Raw genomic sequence first — 19,768 nt, 5'->3', positions numbered from 1 at the left:
TTAAAAAATTATTTAATTAATTTTGTATATACGTATTTAAATCTTTAAATTTACAAGTAAAATTTGTTATATCCGTTTAAAAGTAAAATAATTAAAAGATTATTAAAAATAATATAATTGCTTTAAATTATTTATTATAATATTTTAATAATATATTTAAATTAAATATTTATATAATATTTTATTTTATAAATTTTATAAAAAAATATAATTTAATAATAAATTATAATATATTAATCAAAAAAGATTTATATTCGTAAATTTTTTTTTTTTTTTTTTTTTTTTTATATAATATAAAGCCATATTTTTTATATATTTTTATTTTATAAAACTTTTTAAATAACCATTAATATACATTTAAAACATACCGTAATAAAATCAAATTAACATTTAATATTTTTAAATTTTATAAACGTTAGGTTTAAAAAATAAATAAACATAATATCGAAAAAACTTTTTTTAAAAATAAAATATATAAATAATTATACGTTTTATCTTTTAAAACGTTTATAACAAAAAAAACCCCGATATAATAACTTAATTATAAAGGTTTTATATATAATATTTTATTTTATTTAAATAAATACTTTTTTATATTAATTAAAACAAATTAATTAATATAATTAATGTTAATATTAATGTAAATAATATAAAAAAGGTTTTTATAATGTTTAAAAATAATATACACGTTTAAACTATAATAATTAACCGCATTAATAAAAAAAAGTTTATATAAACCATATATTTTATTTAAAATAATAACTTATTATTTATAAAAAACCGTTAAATATTTTTTTTATTTATATTTAAACTTTACGCAATATATTATTACAATTATAACTATTTTATTTTATATTTTATAAAATATGAAAATAATAACAAAATTACATAATTTTATAAACTTAAGTTTAATAATAAATAAATATTTATAATTTCTTTATTATTATTAAATATTTTTTTATATAAAGTTTAATTAATAATTTATTTATTTTAACATAATATATAAAATAACTAAAATGCAATATATTTTTAATAAAAGCAATTATATTTAATATAACAATAAAAATTATTTTAATTATATTAATTAAATTTTCATATTTAATGTTTATGGTAATATTTACATTTTTACAATAATTATATTATTATAATAAATAAAAAAACGTAATAAGTTATTAAAATTAAAAATATTATACGAAATGAAAAACGAGTTAATTATTATCGGGATTATAATTATTAAATTATTTAAATTATATTTGGTTAATATTATTAATATTAACATTATTAATGTAAATTAAAACATTTGTTAATTATAAATAAAATAAGTATTTTTTATTTTTTAAACCAAATTAATTATAAAGTATTAATAAATACTTTTACAAAATATTTAAAATAAATGTGTTTATTTATAACAAAATTTATTTTAATTAATAATTATTATAAAATTATAACATAAATATAACTTTTCCGAAAAAACTTAATGTTATATAATATATACCAAAAACTTAAATTTTATTAATTATATATAAATAATTTAATATCTTTAATAATTATGTTTTAAAAAAAGGAATATTACTTATAAATTAATAGTTTTTTATATTTTAAAAAATATATATTTTATTAACATTATAACAAATATTTTATAATTTAATAAATAAATATTTACACAATTATATATAAAATTTAATTAACATATTAAACTTTAAATATTTAAAAAGTGTTAAAATTTTAACAATAAAATAAAATTTAACCTTATTTTAAATTAATACCATTATAACGTATTAATTAATCATAAAGTTATAAAAAAAATTAAAAAAACATATTATATTTTAAAAACGTAATAAAGTAAAATTTTACTTTATTTTAAACTAATATTATTACAATATATTAATTAATTATAAAGTTATAAAAAAGGTTAAAAAAACATATTATGTTTTAAAATGTATTAAGTAATATTAAACACCATTTTAAGTTTAAACTTATTATTAAAACGTATTAAATAATTAATTAATTATAAAATTATAATTAAAATAAAATAAAAATATTATTATAAAAAAATAAGTTATTTAACTTATTTAAAGTATTAAACAAGTATTTATCTTTTATATTAAAATTAATTATATAATTTTAATAATATTTAAAATATTATATAATAATATATTATAAAATAAAACTTATATATATTAATAATTTTAAATAAAAAAATAGTTTTAATATATAAAATAATATTATTATATAAAATAATATTAATATATAAAATAATAATAATAAAAAAAATAATTGTAAATAATACAATCATATAATTAATTTTAATATTACTATTAAACGAAATAGTTTTAATACATAAAATAATTTTAATATGTAAAATGGTTTATAATATAAAATGGTTTATAATATAAAATGATTTATAATATAAAATAATTTTAATACGTAAAATAATTTATAATACAAAATAGTTTTAATACATAAAACGGGGAAAGTTAATTCCGTTATTTCCATTAAGTAAAATAATATTATTAAATAAAATAGTTTTAAGTTTACGGAATGGTTTTCCATACCCTTAAACCTCCGCTATGGTAGTTATCATTCTACATATTTCCTTGCTTATGCTACCCCTCCGAGGGCTGAGTTGCGGCAATAAAGGGGCTTTGATTGTGTGTTAGCTATCTTACATTCTACCTGCATCGACTCATGATGCATCTTATCCAATAATTCTGAGAGTAGTTATCCTAGCCGCCTGACTGGATCTGGATCTTGGCCGCATTTGTATTCTGGCCAACAGGCCTTGGCCAAGTTGTCCGTGTGACATGAATGTAAATGCTAAAGTACATATATCTGCCTTTCTTCAGTTTCAACTAACAAACTCGAAAAATACACGATGTAGCTAAGATTGGGTGTTATAAGACAAACATAAACGACAGCGGAAGGATGGCATTTTCCTTGTATAGAGATAATAGCCTTGCACCTATTTTAGAGAAAGTTACCGACACTGCGAGTTCATCTATCTCATACCATAGCCGCCTCGGCCATGAGATTCCAGAAGAGCTGTCGAATATTGCAACGCAATATAGACCGACTACTCCCATAGAGATAGTCTCTGAGCATACTACTGAACAAATAGGTACCATGGAGCAAGGCACAAGAGGTGCGAAATCCTCCAAATACTTCTCTCGTTAAAGGTCATGCCTAATATAAAATACCCACGTGATAGCTACCACAGTACTAAAAGATGATTTGGTCAAAGGGTTTCTAGTTCAACATTTTAGGAACGAGGTTTTGAAAATAACTTCACAGAAAGACCCCGTCACCTGTTTACGAAATATACTAAAGTAAGTGATATAAGAAACTACTTAGGCTATGCAGTCTAATTCCGCCACTCGTTCATAGGTCGCTAATTACCCATCTAAAGTCCCTTGCTTGATTCGAAACCAGTTGCAAAGCCTGACGATGTTGAGCAAGCGGAGAAGAAAGCATGCCAAGTGACTATGACGCTCAGCATAGCAGCTCTCAGTCGGATGCGGATGCGAAAACTTCAAATAGAGCTTACCAACAGAATTATGAGGATACATTATCTTAAAGAGCTCCCAGATGACTGGCAGTCTTTATTGCAGGAGTACAGTAAGTTGCTTTTTGGTAAACATCACTGTGTCGATAATAATAAGACTAACAACGGTACCTAAGTTACTGCAACGCGTGATAACGACTATATTCGCACTTGTGTCGACAGAGGTCTGCACGATCCGTTCCTTATTAAAAGCGAGAGGAAGGTGGATGCCGCCATACTTCAAGCCGCTCTTGTTGAAATTGGGAAACAGGAGCTTAACTTCGCTCCTCCTCTCGAGAAAGAATCAAGAGCTATTGGAGGCACTCGAACTGAGATGACCCAGAAACAGCGAACGGAAGCGTTCTTAAAGCGAGTCGTAGTTTCGATTATAGGGGGGGCATTCCTAGTTGGTCCTATGTGGCTAATGATATTGGTGAAAACTCCGTACTCGTCACTTATTATAACAACGGTATTTGTATTCGTAGCCGGTCTTGCAGCAGCACGGGTACTCAATGGTGATATCCATGTCGTTTCGGTTACGGCGGCGTACGCGGCCGTATTGGTGGTCTTCGTGGGCGCCAACGGTTCTTCGGCATAGACATACTTGGCGCAGAAATTAGAGGATAATATACTCCTATATACACCATCCTTGACATACGAATACCGGTCATAGAAGATATCGATATATATTTTAAAATACACGAACGAGGTTTTATATTCCTGTGAAAATGTCATAAATAAATATTTTCTTCTCTAGAGTCCAGAGATAATTCATTCTTTGAAATATTTCATAAACGTCACTAGGGTGAGCACGAGCATATATAGGGATGTCTTGATAGATACCTACCCAGGTTCTATGTATTTATCAAAATGAAAATACGAGTACTTAGGTAGGCTTAATAGTTTGGCGGTTCTCGTATTTTGACCTTCTCTATATTTCCATGCGATCCAGGGGTTGGAGCTACCCGACCTTCTAGCGTAACCACTCCGTAACATGACGGTGAAAAGTGAATATATCTAGAGTAACTTCTGACGGATGCTTGTTTCCAATGCTAGAAGATCTTATATCGTCAAAATAAGCCAGAATTCAGAGCAGGAGGAAGGTCCCCAGAACCTTATTCCCGGAATCTTCTTTTTATCTAATTTATAAGTCTATGAAGGTTTGAATTATTACCGATTATCACATAACTAACCTGCTAATGACATATATCTGAATACTATCTAAATACCTCCTAATATACTACATTAATTTCCACAAGTGAATTGTCCTCATCAGTAAATACACTATGATGCAATGTCGACATCTCTTATGGATGTATATATTAGTGAACGAAACCACGCGACTACCCCCTAAGGTAGGTGGTACTTTAGTGTGAAAAGGTTCAATAAAAGCAGATAACTACTCAGAATCCAAACGTCAGTCACTCTTATTATAACGTATAACGAAATTCAGATGATAAACCCATAGCTAGACTGGCATATAAACCGCTCATTCTTTTGGCTACGTTTATTCTTGAATTTTCATATTAGGTCACCATCTTCTTGCGCCAAAGACAACATCAATAAGCAGCAAGAACTAAAGGCTGTTCTCTACCTCCCTGGCTCCGTAAGACGACATACTTACCTCAACGTTGACCTTGCAAAATTGAATTTGCTTTTGAAACAAAAAAGTTATCACCGTGTTTGAGCCCTGGCTCGGAATAAGCGATGCCTTTCAGATTCCCCGACAATGGCCTCGGAGTTGCGGTTCACCACGAGGACCTTGAAACAGATCTCGAATTTCTTCGCGGGCTATCACCCAAATGCTGTTCCGACCTGACGGAGCTGTCTGTTTCCTTACATTTGCACGACAAATACCCAATCCTAGGCAAGTGTATCCCTCTCAGTCAAAAACAGATTGCCGGTAGGTGTTTAGAAGAAACTAGACCGTGCGGATTCTGCAAAAGCTGCCTCGTCGACAAAATAGAAACCTGGCTGGAGCAGACTGTCATGGGTGACAAATACGATAGCCATGCGATTGGAAAGTCGGACGAAACACCCAGCAACTGGCTTATTAAGGAATGGAAAACGTTTGTTTTCTGGAATCGTACTCGCGGTTATTAAATTACCTAAAGTACCTCCTAATCCTTATGGTGCTTATAGTGGGGACTCTGGATTACTAAGTCACCTGATGGTTTATTTAAAGGGGCCCCTTTTAAATCCCAGTACCTTAATACTCATATGCGCATCGTATCCATGTCAAGCTGGTGGGTGTTGAGTTTTCAGTACAGAGTAAACTTCTCCCTTGATTTTGTATAGAAGATGGCAACAGAAACCTTGATCGCTGTGGATGAACAAGGTAGCTTATGTCAAAGGTGTAAATTATTATTTTCAAGGGATGGCTTCTCACAACTACTTTCTACAAATACATTCAGACACTCAAAACTTGCGACTTTCCCAGACCGACCAGATTGCCGATTCTGTAGTTACCTTTGGAACGAGGATTTCATCGGAGGGTCTATAAATGTGCTCACAACGCGACGCCTGCGCGATTTGATTTACCCTACATCTGGTAAAATAAAACCAGAGAAACAACATGAACTTGCCGCATGCTGGGTAGTCATTACGCGTCCCATAAGAAACCAATACATTATGGGAATTTCTGGAGCTGTCGCTAGTCTAGAACCTCTTACGATAAACACTGACTTGATTCAAGTTCAAGGTGTTGACAGAATATTCATAGCCATAGAATCGGACGGAGGACGTACTAAGTGGCAGGCATTCCGGCCATTGCGACTGGTTGTTTCTAAAGGTACCTAAGCCTCACTTCTCGTAGGCTTAAATGTTTACAAAATACGCTTTTGGCCAGCTGACCATAGTTTTTTAGATAGTCCATTAGCATCATTTACCAATTTTCGACCTATTGAATGGGATGGTTTAACTAGGAGATGGACCGACGATATTAAGTCGATGCTTGAACATTGCCGAACATCGCACCCTCAATGCCAACCATCTGGCCCAACGCCACTTCCATCACGGCTGTTGCAAATCAGGGGAAGTAAGAAGGCCTTTCCAGAAGTACGACTAGTCGATACGAGAAAAGGATTCGGAAAAGAATTGTATGCAGCCTTGAGTTACTGCTGGGGAGGCCCGCAGCCACTGGAACTAACAAAAGATAATCTCGACGTTCTCCTTAACAATGATCTAGACAGCGTTTCCCTCCCACAGACAATAAAAGACGCAATTCTAGTGACACAATCCTTAGGGTTGAGTTACTTATGGATAGATGCATTATGTATCATTCAAAATGACCCCGAGGATAAGAAGAAAGAAATCAGCCAGATGTGTACCATTTATCAAAACTCTTTTGTTACTATCGCCGCTGCTATATCTACCTCCGTTCATGAGAGTTTCCTCAATAATGCGGCAACGTTCAATACACGACATGCCACCTGCACTGTCCCTTTCACTGATAGTTGCGAGGACGGCTGTGATCTTAAAAGTCTCAATAGCATCACTATCTCACCTGTACACGCGCATAAGACCGACGTTTTTCCTTTGAATAAAAGGGGTTGGACATTTCAAGAGGCTCTGCTCCCTCCACGACTACTAGTATTCGGAGATCTCGAACCATTCATCCGATGCCGAACAAAGAATGTGATGAAGAAATCATGGAGCTCCATCGACTACGAGCTTTCTGCTGTGTACCCTCGGCGAATCATTGATAGCATCGCAAGTCGTCAAGCTCACGAAGACGGCCTATTTGTGGATACGAAAGGAGGCGACCTCGACAATATCTGGCGAGAGATCGTGGAGCAGTACACTCTTCGCCAGCTCGGTTATTACACAGACAGACCGGTCGCTATCAGTGGTGTGGTAGACTTCCTTTCCAGCACTTTTCAGGATAAGTGCCACTTCGGCGTCTGGGAGTCATCACCAATAACAGGGTTACTATGGAAGACTATGCCCTTAGATGAACGAAGGAGTATCATCGGCCTACCAACTTGGTCTTGGATGTCGATAACCGGTTCCGTAGATTTGGATTGTGTTGTTTACTTTGACAAGCCAGAAGCGTTAGTTGAGTGGGACACCAATTCTTCGCACAGTCGGCTACTGGTATCGTGCCATGTTTTAAAAGGAGAAGGTGTATTTACTAGGACGGGAAAGACTGGTCCTAAGGTACTGATCGAATGCTGGTCTGATTTTTCCGAAGGCTCAGCTGAATATCACTTCCTACCAGAAGAGCAGTCGTCGTTCCTAGTGCTCGCACGCGAGACAAATGGGCGCTTCCTGGCACTGGTTGCGGCGTGCCAAGGGGACAATGTTTATCATCGGTGCGGATTGGCTGAGCTGAATATTCCAAGCAACTGGCAGTTGGGATTACGCAATCAGATTGTTCTAGTATAATGCTAATGCAACGGCTTATTAAATTTTAAGAGTAAATATAAGGGTGTCTTATTTTATTGCTTCCCTCTTTCTTATCTCTGCTAGGATAATTACTTGATTGATGGTTTTAGAAGAATGAGGTTTCATCTTAGAATGCGTGGCTAGGTAATACTCTAGTAGGAGGATTGCATATAATTATAGCGACGCTAGGATCAACTTTAGAAGGCGATAGAATAAGGTATATTGAAGCGAGTCTCCAAAAGGTTACTGACATATATAGCCTTAGTAGGTACATTACATTTCGGTGAACTCCAAGTATCATTTCTTGGTTATTATACGTACTAAGAGTACGTGTATTTACCTGATTGGTAGATTCGGTATCATTCCCCGGTCTGAGTGGCTCGCCGGCGTAGCAGCTGGAGAAATTTCCGCGCGCTGAGGTGTCCGGGGCTGAATATTTGGCGCCGTTCCGAGAATGACTCGAACGGTATATGAACACTTTACTCCGAATCGATCTTAAAATACCTATTACAATATTCCCAAACCTATTGGGTACATAAAGCCAGGTATCATCGCGCTTCAACCCCTTAACTTTTGGAGTTGTCTTTATATAAAAACGACTTATTTATTATGGCTACCGAGAATGGCACGGGAGATACGGCTGACGGGGGTGAAAATAGGAATGGCGTAGATAATCGTGCCCGTCGACCTGCGAGTACACCGACATCTAATGCTTCGCTGTCAAAAAGAGCGCCGACCGAGTACACACCTAAAATAACTTGGCATGTCTATGCTAATTTCCCCCCATATAGAGTGGAATACCATACCGTTCACGAACGGAAGAGTTTATGTGTCAGGTCGTGGTTTCTTAATCCATCCTCTAGCATTATAACTAATACGTACGAACGACAATTATCCGGGGTATTTTCAGGGATGGGTGGACTTCAACGGAAACGTGAAGTTGAAAGAATGAGGTCCCCTTATCCTACTACTTTTCAAGAGACGGTTGATGCGCAACGGCAGGCAATACAGGGGAATAATTCTCGGATGGCCGACCTACCACATGCTGAGCGGAATAGCCAGGTGAGGAAAAGGGGCTATAACAATCACTGGTTTGGCATTACGCGGACTTCGGCCATTAAGTCCAATATTCAAGTTCCGCCGGTCTACGTAGTCCTAGGAACATTCCCCCGTAGCCAGGCCTATCCACGAGAGGTGGTCGTATTCATCGAAGACGCCACACAATTCTTCCGACGGCTCAGTTGGGCTACCTTCCGTTTGAGAGGCCTAATGAGAAGTTTATTTTCCCTCAGACACGTCACAGAATTTAGGATATATAAAGTATGTGGCTTCTGTATCAAAGGCACGTTGTACGGTTAACATAATTTACAGTGTGATGCGGAAAATGGAACCCACGAATCTATCAAGCTGGACAGCGACGGTGTCGCGGATTTGGGATTGCTTTTGCATACGTATAATCAATGGCGTGTCCCCGACTATATGGCACAGGCCTGGGCAGACTGGGTCCATCAGGTGCTAAATAACGGTTCACACGACGTACTCAAGGGCTCATACTCGCTCGAGCTAGTGCTAGGATGGTCGGCGAATAGAATCTCAGTTGTAATACTGTTGCCGGTACTACTGAGCTTAGCAATTGGTATCTGGTTGAATTCGAGGGATTGGTCAGATTTAGCAACTATACAGACCGCTTGGGGTACTGCATCTTATATCGTGACGGCGGGAGGTAGTAAGTTCTTCCTTCACTGGATGGTAATAGTTAGAAGGCTAACGCGTGTTAGTAACTGCGGCATTATTAGGTATCCTAAGCAGTATTGCAGACAAATGATAGCCTACAAGAAGGTTCCGTCTCAGAATCAGCAACTATTCCTAGGATTATTAGTAGTAATCAATATTTATTGATCTTGAGGAGTAAAAGTTTGCCTTCCACCTAGGCTTATCTTTCAATATTTCAACATAATTCAACTAACCTAGTTGGATAATTATTTCATTGGTAGTGGCAAGATATTTGGGTGATATAAAGGATCATTTATATCCGTTTCTATACTCCACCCCCCGGTAGCAAATATCAACAGCGGTGAATGTAGTGGTCTACCTTCTATTCAGCCCGTATAAACGTGTTTCTCTTGATCTAGTCTGGTAATGATGAAAAATGGATAATAGTTCATTTATGGTGCTCAGTTACAAAATGCAATCCGATCTATATGACCATTAAGGTTAAGTATTCGCCGCTAACTCCAAGGTGAATCAACAATTTTCGTGGAGTTTCATAAAAAGACGAGACCCCCTAATTGCAAATGAATCCTATAGCTCTTGACACCTGCTTATTACTAATTGATACATCCACCTTGCAGAACAGCTTAATTATATCCTATGATTCCTTCTGCGATGGGATCTATGGCGTGTTGCGACCACAGGGTAACTCTGCGACCAATGATTCCCTCACCTCCAACCTCGATTTTCATGGGATGACTAAGAGGTACTTCTATCGAATGTTCCTGGTCGTCTTGTAATGTTGGTTGTGTCCGTGTCAGGCTGAATTTATAGAGAAAAGGACTTATTATAGCAGACCTCGTGAGATCTCCAGTCTCACTATACAAGCCTTGTTAGCGTTGTTACTCGCTCCGGGTCTTTATTGGCCAGGTTTTTCTAGAAATAGAGATACTTACTGGATACCAACGATACATGAATCTAAATTGGTGAAGCTACTGTTGCCACTGTTTTCGTCGGGTACGAACGTAGCATGAGTAGCGACAGAACTTCCCTTCCCACAGTCGTGAAATGTGAGTCGACCTGTCGTTACTGCAGGCATGAATCGAGTGGTTCTTAACGGAAGACTGAGTACGGCGAGAGCACCGCCGCGAGAGTGTCGAGAATGATTGCCACACATTGTTTATTATTTGGATATTTTCTTCGAAGATTGTCGTTCAGAATGAGGACCTGCCCAGCTCAATTGAACAGGGAGAATAATAATAGGTGAAGCTGTAAATAATCTGCTTGGGAAACCAAGTTGACTGAAAAATAATATAATACTGAAGGATCTAACTGTTTAACTTTTTAACAAACAGCATTGAGTCTAGAAAGTTAGATGAATATATCGTGCCAAGGATTCAGGAGTAAGAATCGGTTCTGTTGGCCCTCAAGGTTCCATAATGCAGCTACACCAATAACGGCACTATGTACTATTCCAATCTAGTCGTCTCTTTGATACGGAATATCCCCTATTATGTAACTCCATAAGCAAATAAGAGCATATTAAGTACATTACCTAGCAGGAAAGTGAGGGAGTTGTGGTTGTTACAGCTTTCACGCGTAAGTTGAGCAAGTTTGCGCTCTTTGAGGCCGTTTCGCGACCCGCTTCCGGGAAACCGTCACACAAACACAAAGTTTAGTGAGTAACCAATCATTGTTAACCGCTCTTACCCTTGATAGATGGCGTACCTGCTATATCAGAATAATTGGAACTTAATGTAATAAGGTAGGTACCTATTCGAATATGATGTAAAGAAGACGCAAGAACGCGGGGAAGAAGGAAAGAGGACCTTGATGTCATCTGGCACCTGCTATTTTGTGTTTGTCATCATTATCGTGCATCGCCCAAGAGTTTTTCATCTTACAGCACGCCACTTTGCCCTGCTTTGCCTACCTGTACCCTTTTCACTCCTACTTACCACCAAACCATTCTTCGTACTCTCTACGATATTCTCTGTAACTACCTAAGGACTCCCCTAGTAGATATCTATCAGAATACATCTCAAAATGGCCGCAAAGACGTACTCCCTTCCCCCGCTCCCGTATGCGTATGATGTAAGTCTCATCCTGCTTGTAGCCCGGCTGTCTCTCTACGAAAACAGCACTCCCCTACTAACAACATGGCGCACTAGGCTCTGGAGCCCAGCATCTCTAAGCAGATCATGGAACTGCATCACACCAAACACCACCAGACCTATCTCACGAACCTCAATAAGGCCCTTGAGGCATCAGCTAAGGCTCATTCGAATGGTAAATTGCAGGATGCTGCGGCCCAGCTGTCGGCCATCCGTTTCAACGGTGGCGGTCACATCAACCATTCGTTGTTCTGGGAAGGTCTAGCGCCTTCCTCCTCTCCCGACTCAAAGCTTGATGCCGCTCCTAAGCTCTCCAGTGCTATCAAGGACACCTGGGGTAGCTTCGACAAGTTCAAAGAGGCCTTTGGAACCTCTCTGCTGGGCATCCAGGGGAGTGGCTGGGGTGTAAGTACATTTTAGATATTATCTCTCTGTTCTTCACTGTCCTCGACATTCATATCTTCAAACTTATCTTTTAGATTGGTTAAAACGTATTACCAATTACCTAGTCTATTTGACAATACGCCGAAATGACCATAGCTAACTCTATCTGATGACGTAGTGGCTTGTCAAGGAAGCTGGCACCGGTCAGCTCCGCATTGTGACTCTCGCGAACCAGGAGGCGGTTGTCGTAGGCGATACTCCCCTCCTTGGCGTAGACATGTGGGAGCATGCATATTATCTTCAGTATCTCAACGGGAAGGCGGCTTACGTCGAGAACATCTGGAAGGTGATCAACTGGAAGACTGCCGAGGCGCGATACGCTGGAAGCAGAGATGACGCCTTCAAGATTCTCAAGGCCAACATGTAAAGGTAGATAACTAGATGACAGAAGTGTAACAGATATCTGCCACAGGCTATTAATTTAAGGAAGTGGGCTTGGTCGGGAAGACGCGTTCTCCAACGGAGTTTGAAGACTATTACGTTCCGATTGTTGCCCTATAGCTAAAATAAATTAGGGGACGTGCCAACCACTTTCCACTGTAGGTTCGTTAATGACGTAAGCCCTTGATAAAGTAGAAATTATGTGAAACTGCATGAAAAATAATTAGGTAGGTAGTAAATCACCTTAGAAGGATTATGTAGTCTCCCCTTATCCCGTTATGTAATGCAGTTTTAGCACTTAGTGTGCTGCCGTGTAACATTAGATCTGTTTAGTGGCACCCACAGAAAGATAATTGACCCACTGATCTGATTTAGTGACGGTATTTCCATTTAAAACCGCGGGGATATTTCGTCGCGTTTTTGATGTCTTCACGCGTCAAGCTCTAGACTCGATTTCGAATTCAACCACGATGACGTCGACTAGGTTACCGCTGGATTCTACACCTCTTTCTTCACCCGTTTCGTATGCGACAGCGACAGAGTCTCCACGGAACACATTATATGCTACAACAACAGATATTGGCAGCCCTATCGTCAACGATGGAGATGCAGCCGACAAATCGTATAGCAAGGCTAGCCAGCTTCCCCCGGAACTTAAGCAGCACTGTCAAATTTACTTGGAGGAGAATTTGTGTATGCTTATTTTCTCTCAAGAATTTGTTGTGGGCGGTTTTCACTGATCATAGGCTGTTGTTCTCTAGACCTAATTACTCTCAACCTTTTAAATAGCCTATTATCATCTAGTCGCAGGAGTCCAAATGATCCTTATTACTGTCCCCCGCCGAACCAATTGTCGCTGCTCAGCACAGCTGTCGTACACCCGAAATTTACAACTAGGCCGAGGGAAGAGGGCTGGTCCGAGGTATCTGCCGAGTCCCTTGTCTACCTACGAAGTCTCCTTTCTCGCTTAGGACCTATTAACGGCCGATTTAAGGAGGCTTTCCGCTTTGCGAGTGCCTCGCGAAATGGCACACCGGAGTCTTATTCGGGCGATGATCAGGATTATGGCGGCGACGACGATGGTGGCGAGGGCACCTATTCGCAAATGCGACGTAGACACTACCAAGATGGTCTTTGGCGACGGGGGCAGGACTTCTTTCACGTGGTCGGCTGGGCATTCAATTGCAGCGTTCTCTACCCAAACCGCTGGCAACACTGGAGACATTGGCTCAAATTCATGATAGACCTATTAGAGCAAGATCTCATTGAACGCCATAATCTAGACATCGAAAATAGCCAGTCGGACTGCCCTATGCTTCGGGATTCAATTCTGGCCGGTTACGTTGCCCAGCGCTCCGGACGCTCTGCAGGAGGGTTGAAATGGATCATGGAAGCCATATTTGCTGACGGCGGTGTCGCCGCAAGTTCTCGTTTCCAGGAGATCTGGCAAAAGGAACACAAGGAAAATACCAAAAGTACAACGAAGAAAAGGAAGCGCGAAACGGTCAATATTGACAAGGGCAATTTTGGAGGCTGGTTGGATGATGAATCGGTATATTCTTCTCAAACGTCTGAACCGCCGACACCACAGAAACGAAGGGTGAATTCGGGTGATATGGGAAACCCAGATTTCCAAGCGTTGGAGCCCGCCTACGTAGAGTCAATTCCTCTACGACAACGTCTATTCTCCTTGGTAAGATAATTCCCATTCGTAAGTGGTACGGAACCATGTCGCAGGCTAATAAGTAGAACAGTTATCATATCTTTCTCACCACCTCCCAAGACCTCTGTTGGACCTCTCTGACCTTTATCAGAGGTTCGAAACGACGGTGAAGTCCCTTCCTTTGCCTATATTTACTGCCTTTGTAAACAATCGGACGTCGGCCCTGAAGCTAGAGTCGCAAATATCGACATTACAAGGTATTCTATTGCTCTTAATGCCCACGGCAGCTCTTTCGCCAGCCAAAGTCGACCGTACCTGGCAAGATTCAGATGGCATTACTACTGAAATATTAGAACGTTGTTTTCTTCCTTACACTGCAAACACCATCGCAGTCGAAGACAACGCGAAGGTATCAATACTACTTGAAAACTTGTTTCAGATCTTGTGGTGCGAAGGAGGTGGAACGCTGAGCAAAGGCCTCAGAGCAGCAACTGAGAAAGGAATTGCTGCGAGGGAGGCAAAGGTCAAAAGGAAGAAAACGTCAGCCCGGGGACGAATAAATACCGAAGACCCGGACGTGGAAGCTCACCTTGTGTTAGAAATGTCAGGGGGAAGGTTACGCGTACTACTCGACCTTATCGAAGCCGAAAGTAATGGTGATAGCGCAATGGAACCGGAGGCGATGGATGAGGATGAGGATAACGAAGGTATGCATATCATTCTCGAAGAGTAATTCTTATATGCCCTTATCGTCAAGTACTGATTAAACATGTAGATGATATTGATGCGACTTTTATGACAGCTGCCGATAACATGGAGAAGTATCAAGACGAAGCTGAAGAAAAGTTATACTGTTTGTGCCAGGACAAGGAGTCCGGCAATATGATCGCCTGCGACAACCAAAACTGCCCATACGAATGGTTTCACTGGAAATGCGTCGGCCTCAAATCAAAGCCCAGAGGTAAATGGATGTGTCCCGAGTGTGCACGTCCCAAGCGCGGAAAGCGGAAGTAATGTTTGGTTAATGAGTTTACAAGGCGGCTAAAGAAAGCAGCCAGCATCGGTACTCAGATGTATATCTCTGGTGTGGAGGGGATTAATATCCTTATTTTATGTGAGCCTAGGCGGCTCTAATGGTGGTATTGGTGTGTCTATTAATGCAACATAGAATCCATGAGCTGTCTCGTTATACTATTTACATGATATTATGATATACATAGGTACATACCATTGCTCACGCAATAATACAAATCTATACACCATCCGCGGCTTTCTGTAAACTTCTTCTCACCGTTTCTTCGCCGGGGCCGGACTCCACGCTTCTGGTTGCCAAGTTTCGCCGGGGCCACTGCTCCGTGCGCGTTTCCAGGGGTCATCCTTTTGTTGCGTTACTTCGTCGCGCCCATTCCGAGCCGGTGATTCACGGGCCGCGCGCTCCTGAGGTTGTGTCCGACCCGTGTTGAGCGGAGGCACCGGTTGTCCCCTCTCGCGACCCGGCACGTCAACCAGGCTAGGCTTAGCTTCCCAGCGCGCATCAGCCTCGGCTGCAAGGACTTTAATGCGCTCTTGGCGAACGACGTCACCGGCCTGTTCGTCAAGAGTCGGGGGTTGCTCGCGCTGATACCGAAGCCACTGATGCCACGAGGGCGGTACTTTGACTTCGCTGTAGTACGTAGACCGCGGATATTTGACGATGCGCCGGAACCGGGACTCCGGGGCGGATGGATCGCCGCGGACTAAGCGGAATTCCCAATATGTATTGCCTTGAAGGTCGAGGCCTGAAATTCAAGGGAAAAAAGATAGCATGTAAGTTAATTATTCGAGATAAGCGAGTTGATGGTATTATGAAAAGGGAAAGGGGTAAGTGAAATAAGATAATATTAGAACTCACCGACGAGAAAGCGCTTCCTCCACGGCAGACGAAGAGCCTTCCACTGATACCAGGCCTTTCGTATAGGACCTATTTGCTTTACGGTCGACATTGGAATACGATTATATTTATAAGGTACATATTCGAGTAGGATTTGGTAAAATTAGTATCTTTTTAAGGTTCGTATTAAGACAAAGTACTGTGAGCTTCAAAGCTACCAAATTACCGACAATCTTATTAGGTCTCAAAAGCCCAAGTCGAAAGTCGACGTCAGAATTATTGAAGATGCGATAAGATAAGCAAACATATGCCATATGCACCGCCACGGACTTTTATTTTCAAAAGTGCCATCAGGCGTGCCACAGCATTCAGGGTCTCATTTGCCAAATATTCTCCGCACGCAAGCCCCATCTGTAAGTCAGACCGAATCAATTAATGCCGATGGGAAACGTCATCCCTGTCGCGCAGCCTAGGTATTTCCTAATTGTGCAATGGCGTTAGTGGGGGTGTGGAGCCCTACCATCTTCATATTCCTCATTAAGACGGCGCAACCGCCATCTCAACTTGTTATCTTTTAATAGACGCATATTCGCTGATTTAGTATTGTAGAAAATACCAACGCGTCGTCAATTCTCATAATTCATAGCGTTCTAATCACCATCTCCAGTCATTTCTTCCTTCACTCTCACTCTCATTCCTTCGTCTATCCGCATACCAATCTCGTCGCTGGTGACGTCGTCTCATCTCATCCGACGTATACTCGATTCCAGCCAGCAATTCTCCGAACTGCAAATCACTATTACTACCTTCAATACATACGAATCACTTTACTGCGCCCATAGTTACCTTCCATATATTACTACCTAGGTACTAATCTAATCACATTGATCATCAATAGTTACCTATTAGTTAACTCGCAGCAACCATTGCGCATCAGAACCGCGCGAATAGAATCCCGAGTTAGTATGGCATCAGTAACATCCTTGGACAAGGACTTGCGAAAGTTGCGTCTCGAAAAATATACGCCAGCTGCTGCGAACGAGGCACAGTCGTGGATTGAGGGTGTATTAGGTAGCAGACTTCCATCCAACGATCTTCTCGACGGACTTAAGGATGGCGTTGCTCTATGCAAGTATGTTCAAGTATACATACACACTACTGTATCTTGTAATTTAACTAATGATTTCCCTTTCTTGTAGACTCATTAATCTGGCTGTCGGTCCGCCCGGCGTTAAATTCAAGCAATCTGCTATGCCATTCATCCAGATGGAGAACATCTCCCATTTCCTTCGTGCCTGCCAATCGCCACCCCTGAATTTACAAGATCACGACGTGTTTCTTACAGTCGATTTATACGAGCGGAAAGACCCTGCCCAAGTTCTCCAGTGCCTCGGCGCTTTCTCTCGAGCCGCGCATTCCCTTAACCCCTCCGCATTTCCCTCCCCCATTGGATCAAAGGCGAAAATAACCACCACCATGAGCCCGCAGAGCACAGGTCCAACGACCCCGCGTAATAGAAAATTGTCCAATGTCAGCAACAACTCATCTACGTACGGTTCACGGTCTGGTATAACCCCTACGAAAACTGGAGACTCGGGCTCGGGACGCTGGAGTCCTACTAAGAGTCCACCGCCATCGAGCGAACGTATAGGATCGCCGTCTGTATCTAGTTGGAGCAAGAGAGACCTCGAAGGGGTTACAAGCCCCGCATGGAACATTGCGCAGTACGGCTATATGGGCGGCGCAAGTCAGGGCAACCTAGGTATATCCTTCGGAGGGCGGCGGCAGATTACCAGCGCTAGTCCTCTTGTCCCCAACTTGGCCGATAAGGAGCGCAAGCGCAAAGAGCAGGAGGCCGAGGTTGAACGACAGAGGTTGCAAGCAGATGACGAGGAACGTATCCGTAAGGCTGGGCTAGAAGCTGAAGAGGAACGGGCACGGTCAGTAGAGGAGCATAAATGGGAGGAAGAGACGAGACGGCTACGCACTGAAGAAAAGCGCAAGGCGGAAGAAGAGAAACGTCGGTGGGAGGAGGAAGAGCGCCAATGGAAACTAACAGAGGAAAAACGAAGGAGGGAAGAAGAAGAAGCCGAAGCAAAATTAGCCGAAGAGCGCCGTCGTGCGAAGGGTCAAAACGATAGCCGATTACAAGGGCAATTCCTTAGCCAATACCAGGCCGAACACGATATCACGCCGCAAAAGAGTGGCGGTGGCGGATATAGCGATCGCATCAAACAGTTAGAGCAAGAACTAGAGTTGGCAAGGAAACGAGAGACGGAATATGAGGAAGAGCGACAGAGGCGGTCACAGAACCGAGCGCGATCTCGTAGCCGGCCAAAAAAGGTAGAATCTAGGCCACCTAGTCGCCAAGACTCGTGGCGACCGAAAGACGAGCGCGAGTTCCTCAGTACACAATGGAATCGACGCCAGCAAGAGCAGCGAGAGCGAGGGCAACAACAAGAACCACAGCAGGACACTGCTCCTCCGCCTCCGCCGCGTCCACTCCCCGTACCTGGATTGGCTGCTCCAATAAAAACCAATCGCACAGGAGAGAACCCACCCGTTCCCGTAAAATCTCAAAGAACTGGGGAGAGTAGGCCCCTTCCCATTCCGGACCGGATTAAGAATCAGGCAATCGGTGGCTCAAGTCCAAACCCGTCGGCACGGCCCCTTCCTGTCCCATCCTCGAATTCCAACGGTAATCGTACGGATCGCTTCCTCGCCTCCAACCCGGCGCCCGCTCCGGCTCCTCCGCAGCAAACTTACTCTCGTGAGCTCGACGCCACAGCAGAACGTGATGCGGAGGACAGACGACGAGCCGAATCACAAGCTAAGACGAAGGCAGGCGGCTGGGCCGGCAAGTCTTTACTGGAGCGCGAGATGGAAATGGAAAGGCAAAGACAGCGCGAATGGGAAGAGTCACAGCAGGAGACGGCTAAGGCGGTTAGAGCAGGCGATGGTGTAGATGGTATTGGCGGCGGAGTTGGTGGCCGGTGGGACGTTAGTCAGTGGAGCGGATACACTGGCGGCGACAGCCAAAACAATGGATCTGCGGGTATCGGAGCTGGAAGGAGGCAAATCGTTGGGCCTAGGCCGTTACCAAACAGACCCGGGCCGTGAACGACTCCCCCGATGGAATAGTGCGGGATTAGTTATCTACCTGTTCCCAGCAGTGTACTTAAGGTCATTTGAGGAATAGAGAACCAATAACGACATTATGCAATATATTTCATCAAGTTCGGCATTAGAGTATTGTCGGCTTCTTATTTGAGGACAATTGTGAAGGGGAAGGGAATTATGAGTTTGAGTTATATTCAAGTCGGCCTTGGCTTGTCGTGAAATATAAAGGCAATTATTTGAAGCAGTAAGCGTAGGTATCTTTCTACCTTCGTTCAGATTTTATTATGTCGGTAAGAGTATCCGTCGAGTTACAGATCCGATAGATTCTTCATTACATGTTTTGCAACTGAATCTGTTCGAACCTACATTGTGGGAACAACTATTTCGCTATTTTCAAATTAGGTACAGTCTGAGGGAAAGTAAAGAGGATTCGGGTTTTGCAATCGAGTTCTAGGGATAGGCACTATCCGTGTCGTATGAGGAAGTATGGTGTTTAATAGATGACAGACTACCTAATGTAATTATCGTAGGAAACTAAA

General features: G+C 41.1%; 8 protein-coding genes across 8 annotated transcripts; 6 read left to right on the top strand and 2 right to left on the bottom strand.

Annotated features, from left to right (window-relative positions):
- Nucleotides 1-2,605: 2,605 nt before the first annotated feature.
- F4817DRAFT_18283 (uncharacterized protein) lies at nt 2,606-4,262 on the top strand. The gene is made up of 4 exons (XM_049298375.1): nt 2,606-3,142; nt 3,242-3,326; nt 3,407-3,615; nt 3,679-4,262. Exons 1-4 carry the CDS (start codon nt 2,926-2,928, stop codon nt 4,137-4,139), a joined length of 972 nt encoding a protein of 323 aa, XP_049153838.1. The 5' UTR covers nt 2,606-2,925; the 3' UTR covers nt 4,140-4,262.
- A 1,510-nt stretch (nt 4,263-5,772) lies between these two features.
- F4817DRAFT_18103 (HET-domain-containing protein) lies at nt 5,773-8,232 on the top strand. The gene is made up of 2 exons (XM_049298347.1): nt 5,773-6,332; nt 6,408-8,232. Exons 1-2 carry the CDS (start codon nt 5,843-5,845, stop codon nt 7,925-7,927), a joined length of 2,010 nt encoding a protein of 669 aa, XP_049153837.1. The 5' UTR covers nt 5,773-5,842; the 3' UTR covers nt 7,928-8,232.
- On the top strand, nt 8,233-10,021 carry F4817DRAFT_18104 (uncharacterized protein). Its single transcript, XM_049298349.1, has 3 exons — nt 8,233-9,247; nt 9,299-9,653; nt 9,706-10,021. The coding sequence occupies exons 1-3, from the start codon at nt 8,537-8,539 to the stop codon at nt 9,750-9,752; spliced, it is 1,113 nt and encodes a 370-aa protein (XP_049153836.1). The 5' UTR covers nt 8,233-8,536; the 3' UTR covers nt 9,753-10,021.
- Nucleotide 10,022: 1 nt separating this feature from the next.
- F4817DRAFT_18160 (uncharacterized protein) lies at nt 10,023-11,248 on the bottom strand. The gene is made up of 2 exons (XM_049298362.1): nt 10,594-11,248; nt 10,023-10,516 (listed from the first exon to the last, which is right to left on the bottom strand). Exons 1-2 carry the CDS (start codon nt 10,812-10,814, stop codon nt 10,285-10,287), a joined length of 453 nt encoding a protein of 150 aa, XP_049153835.1. The 5' UTR covers nt 10,815-11,248; the 3' UTR covers nt 10,023-10,284.
- A 332-nt stretch (nt 11,249-11,580) lies between these two features.
- On the top strand, nt 11,581-12,828 carry F4817DRAFT_18135 (superoxide dismutase). The gene is made up of 3 exons (XM_049298357.1): nt 11,581-11,731; nt 11,809-12,156; nt 12,314-12,828. The coding sequence occupies exons 1-3, from the start codon at nt 11,684-11,686 to the stop codon at nt 12,560-12,562; spliced, it is 645 nt and encodes a 214-aa protein (XP_049153834.1). The 5' UTR covers nt 11,581-11,683; the 3' UTR covers nt 12,563-12,828.
- Nucleotides 12,829-12,925: 97 nt separating this feature from the next.
- On the top strand, nt 12,926-15,349 carry F4817DRAFT_18093 (uncharacterized protein). Its single transcript, XM_049298344.1, has 4 exons — nt 12,926-13,269; nt 13,338-14,269; nt 14,331-14,946; nt 15,015-15,349. The coding sequence occupies exons 1-4, from the start codon at nt 13,047-13,049 to the stop codon at nt 15,251-15,253; spliced, it is 2,010 nt and encodes a 669-aa protein (XP_049153833.1). The 5' UTR covers nt 12,926-13,046; the 3' UTR covers nt 15,254-15,349.
- A 177-nt stretch (nt 15,350-15,526) lies between these two features.
- F4817DRAFT_321163 (uncharacterized protein) lies at nt 15,527-16,221 on the bottom strand (the record flags this gene model as incomplete). Its single annotated transcript, XM_049301261.1, has 2 exons — nt 15,527-16,017; nt 16,131-16,221. The coding sequence occupies 2 exons, from the start codon at nt 16,219-16,221 to the stop codon at nt 15,527-15,529; spliced, it is 582 nt and encodes a 193-aa protein (XP_049153832.1).
- Nucleotides 16,222-16,645: 424 nt separating this feature from the next.
- On the top strand, nt 16,646-19,418 carry F4817DRAFT_353916 (uncharacterized protein). Its single transcript, XM_049305446.1, has 3 exons — nt 16,646-16,976; nt 17,047-17,241; nt 17,309-19,418. The coding sequence occupies exons 2-3, from the start codon at nt 17,075-17,077 to the stop codon at nt 19,227-19,229; spliced, it is 2,088 nt and encodes a 695-aa protein (XP_049153831.1). The 5' UTR covers nt 16,646-16,976; nt 17,047-17,074; the 3' UTR covers nt 19,230-19,418.
- The last annotated feature ends 350 nt before the right edge of the window (nt 19,419-19,768 follow it).

This window comes from Daldinia loculata (assembly GCF_022478755.1).
Source record: "Daldinia loculata strain CBS 113971 unplaced genomic scaffold F4817scaffold_100, whole genome shotgun sequence".
NCBI classification, from domain to species: Eukaryota; Fungi; Ascomycota; class Sordariomycetes; order Xylariales; family Hypoxylaceae; genus Daldinia; species Daldinia loculata.
The sequence above is the reverse complement of the archived record's forward strand: the minus strand, read 5'-3'. Positions and strand labels throughout refer to the sequence as shown.

Coding starts and splice junctions, on each gene's coding strand:
- F4817DRAFT_18160 (XM_049298362.1), bottom strand. CDS start 10,814: ATGTGTGGCAATCATTCTCGACACTCTCGCGGCGGTGCTCTCGCCGTA. Junction 10,517..10,593: donor TCATGTATCGTTGGTATCCA/GTAAGTATCTCT, acceptor AGGCTTGTATAG/TGAGACTGGAGATCTCACGA.
- F4817DRAFT_18135 (XM_049298357.1), top strand. CDS start 11,684: ATGGCCGCAAAGACGTACTCCCTTCCCCCGCTCCCGTATGCGTATGAT. Junction 11,732..11,808: donor CGCTCCCGTATGCGTATGAT/GTAAGTCTCATC, acceptor ATGGCGCACTAG/GCTCTGGAGCCCAGCATCTC. Junction 12,157..12,313: donor TCCAGGGGAGTGGCTGGGGT/GTAAGTACATTT, acceptor CTGATGACGTAG/TGGCTTGTCAAGGAAGCTGG.
- F4817DRAFT_18283 (XM_049298375.1), top strand. CDS start 2,926: ATGGCATTTTCCTTGTATAGAGATAATAGCCTTGCACCTATTTTAGAG. Junction 3,143..3,241: donor CATGGAGCAAGGCACAAGAG/GTGCGAAATCCT, acceptor ATTTGGTCAAAG/GGTTTCTAGTTCAACATTTT. Junction 3,327..3,406: donor TGTTTACGAAATATACTAAA/GTAAGTGATATA, acceptor ACCCATCTAAAG/TCCCTTGCTTGATTCGAAAC.
- F4817DRAFT_353916 (XM_049305446.1), top strand. CDS start 17,075: ATGGCATCAGTAACATCCTTGGACAAGGACTTGCGAAAGTTGCGTCTC. Junction 17,242..17,308: donor GATGGCGTTGCTCTATGCAA/GTATGTTCAAGT, acceptor CCTTTCTTGTAG/ACTCATTAATCTGGCTGTCG.
- F4817DRAFT_18093 (XM_049298344.1), top strand. CDS start 13,047: ATGACGTCGACTAGGTTACCGCTGGATTCTACACCTCTTTCTTCACCC. Junction 13,270..13,337: donor TTACTTGGAGGAGAATTTGT/GTATGCTTATTT, acceptor GTTGTTCTCTAG/ACCTAATTACTCTCAACCTT. Junction 14,270..14,330: donor GACAACGTCTATTCTCCTTG/GTAAGATAATTC, acceptor TAAGTAGAACAG/TTATCATATCTTTCTCACCA.
- F4817DRAFT_18103 (XM_049298347.1), top strand. CDS start 5,843: ATGGCAACAGAAACCTTGATCGCTGTGGATGAACAAGGTAGCTTATGT. Junction 6,333..6,407: donor GCGACTGGTTGTTTCTAAAG/GTACCTAAGCCT, acceptor ATAGTTTTTTAG/ATAGTCCATTAGCATCATTT.
- F4817DRAFT_18104 (XM_049298349.1), top strand. CDS start 8,537: ATGGCTACCGAGAATGGCACGGGAGATACGGCTGACGGGGGTGAAAAT. Junction 9,248..9,298: donor CAGAATTTAGGATATATAAA/GTATGTGGCTTC, acceptor CATAATTTACAG/TGTGATGCGGAAAATGGAAC. Junction 9,654..9,705: donor TATCGTGACGGCGGGAGGTA/GTAAGTTCTTCC, acceptor AACGCGTGTTAG/TAACTGCGGCATTATTAGGT.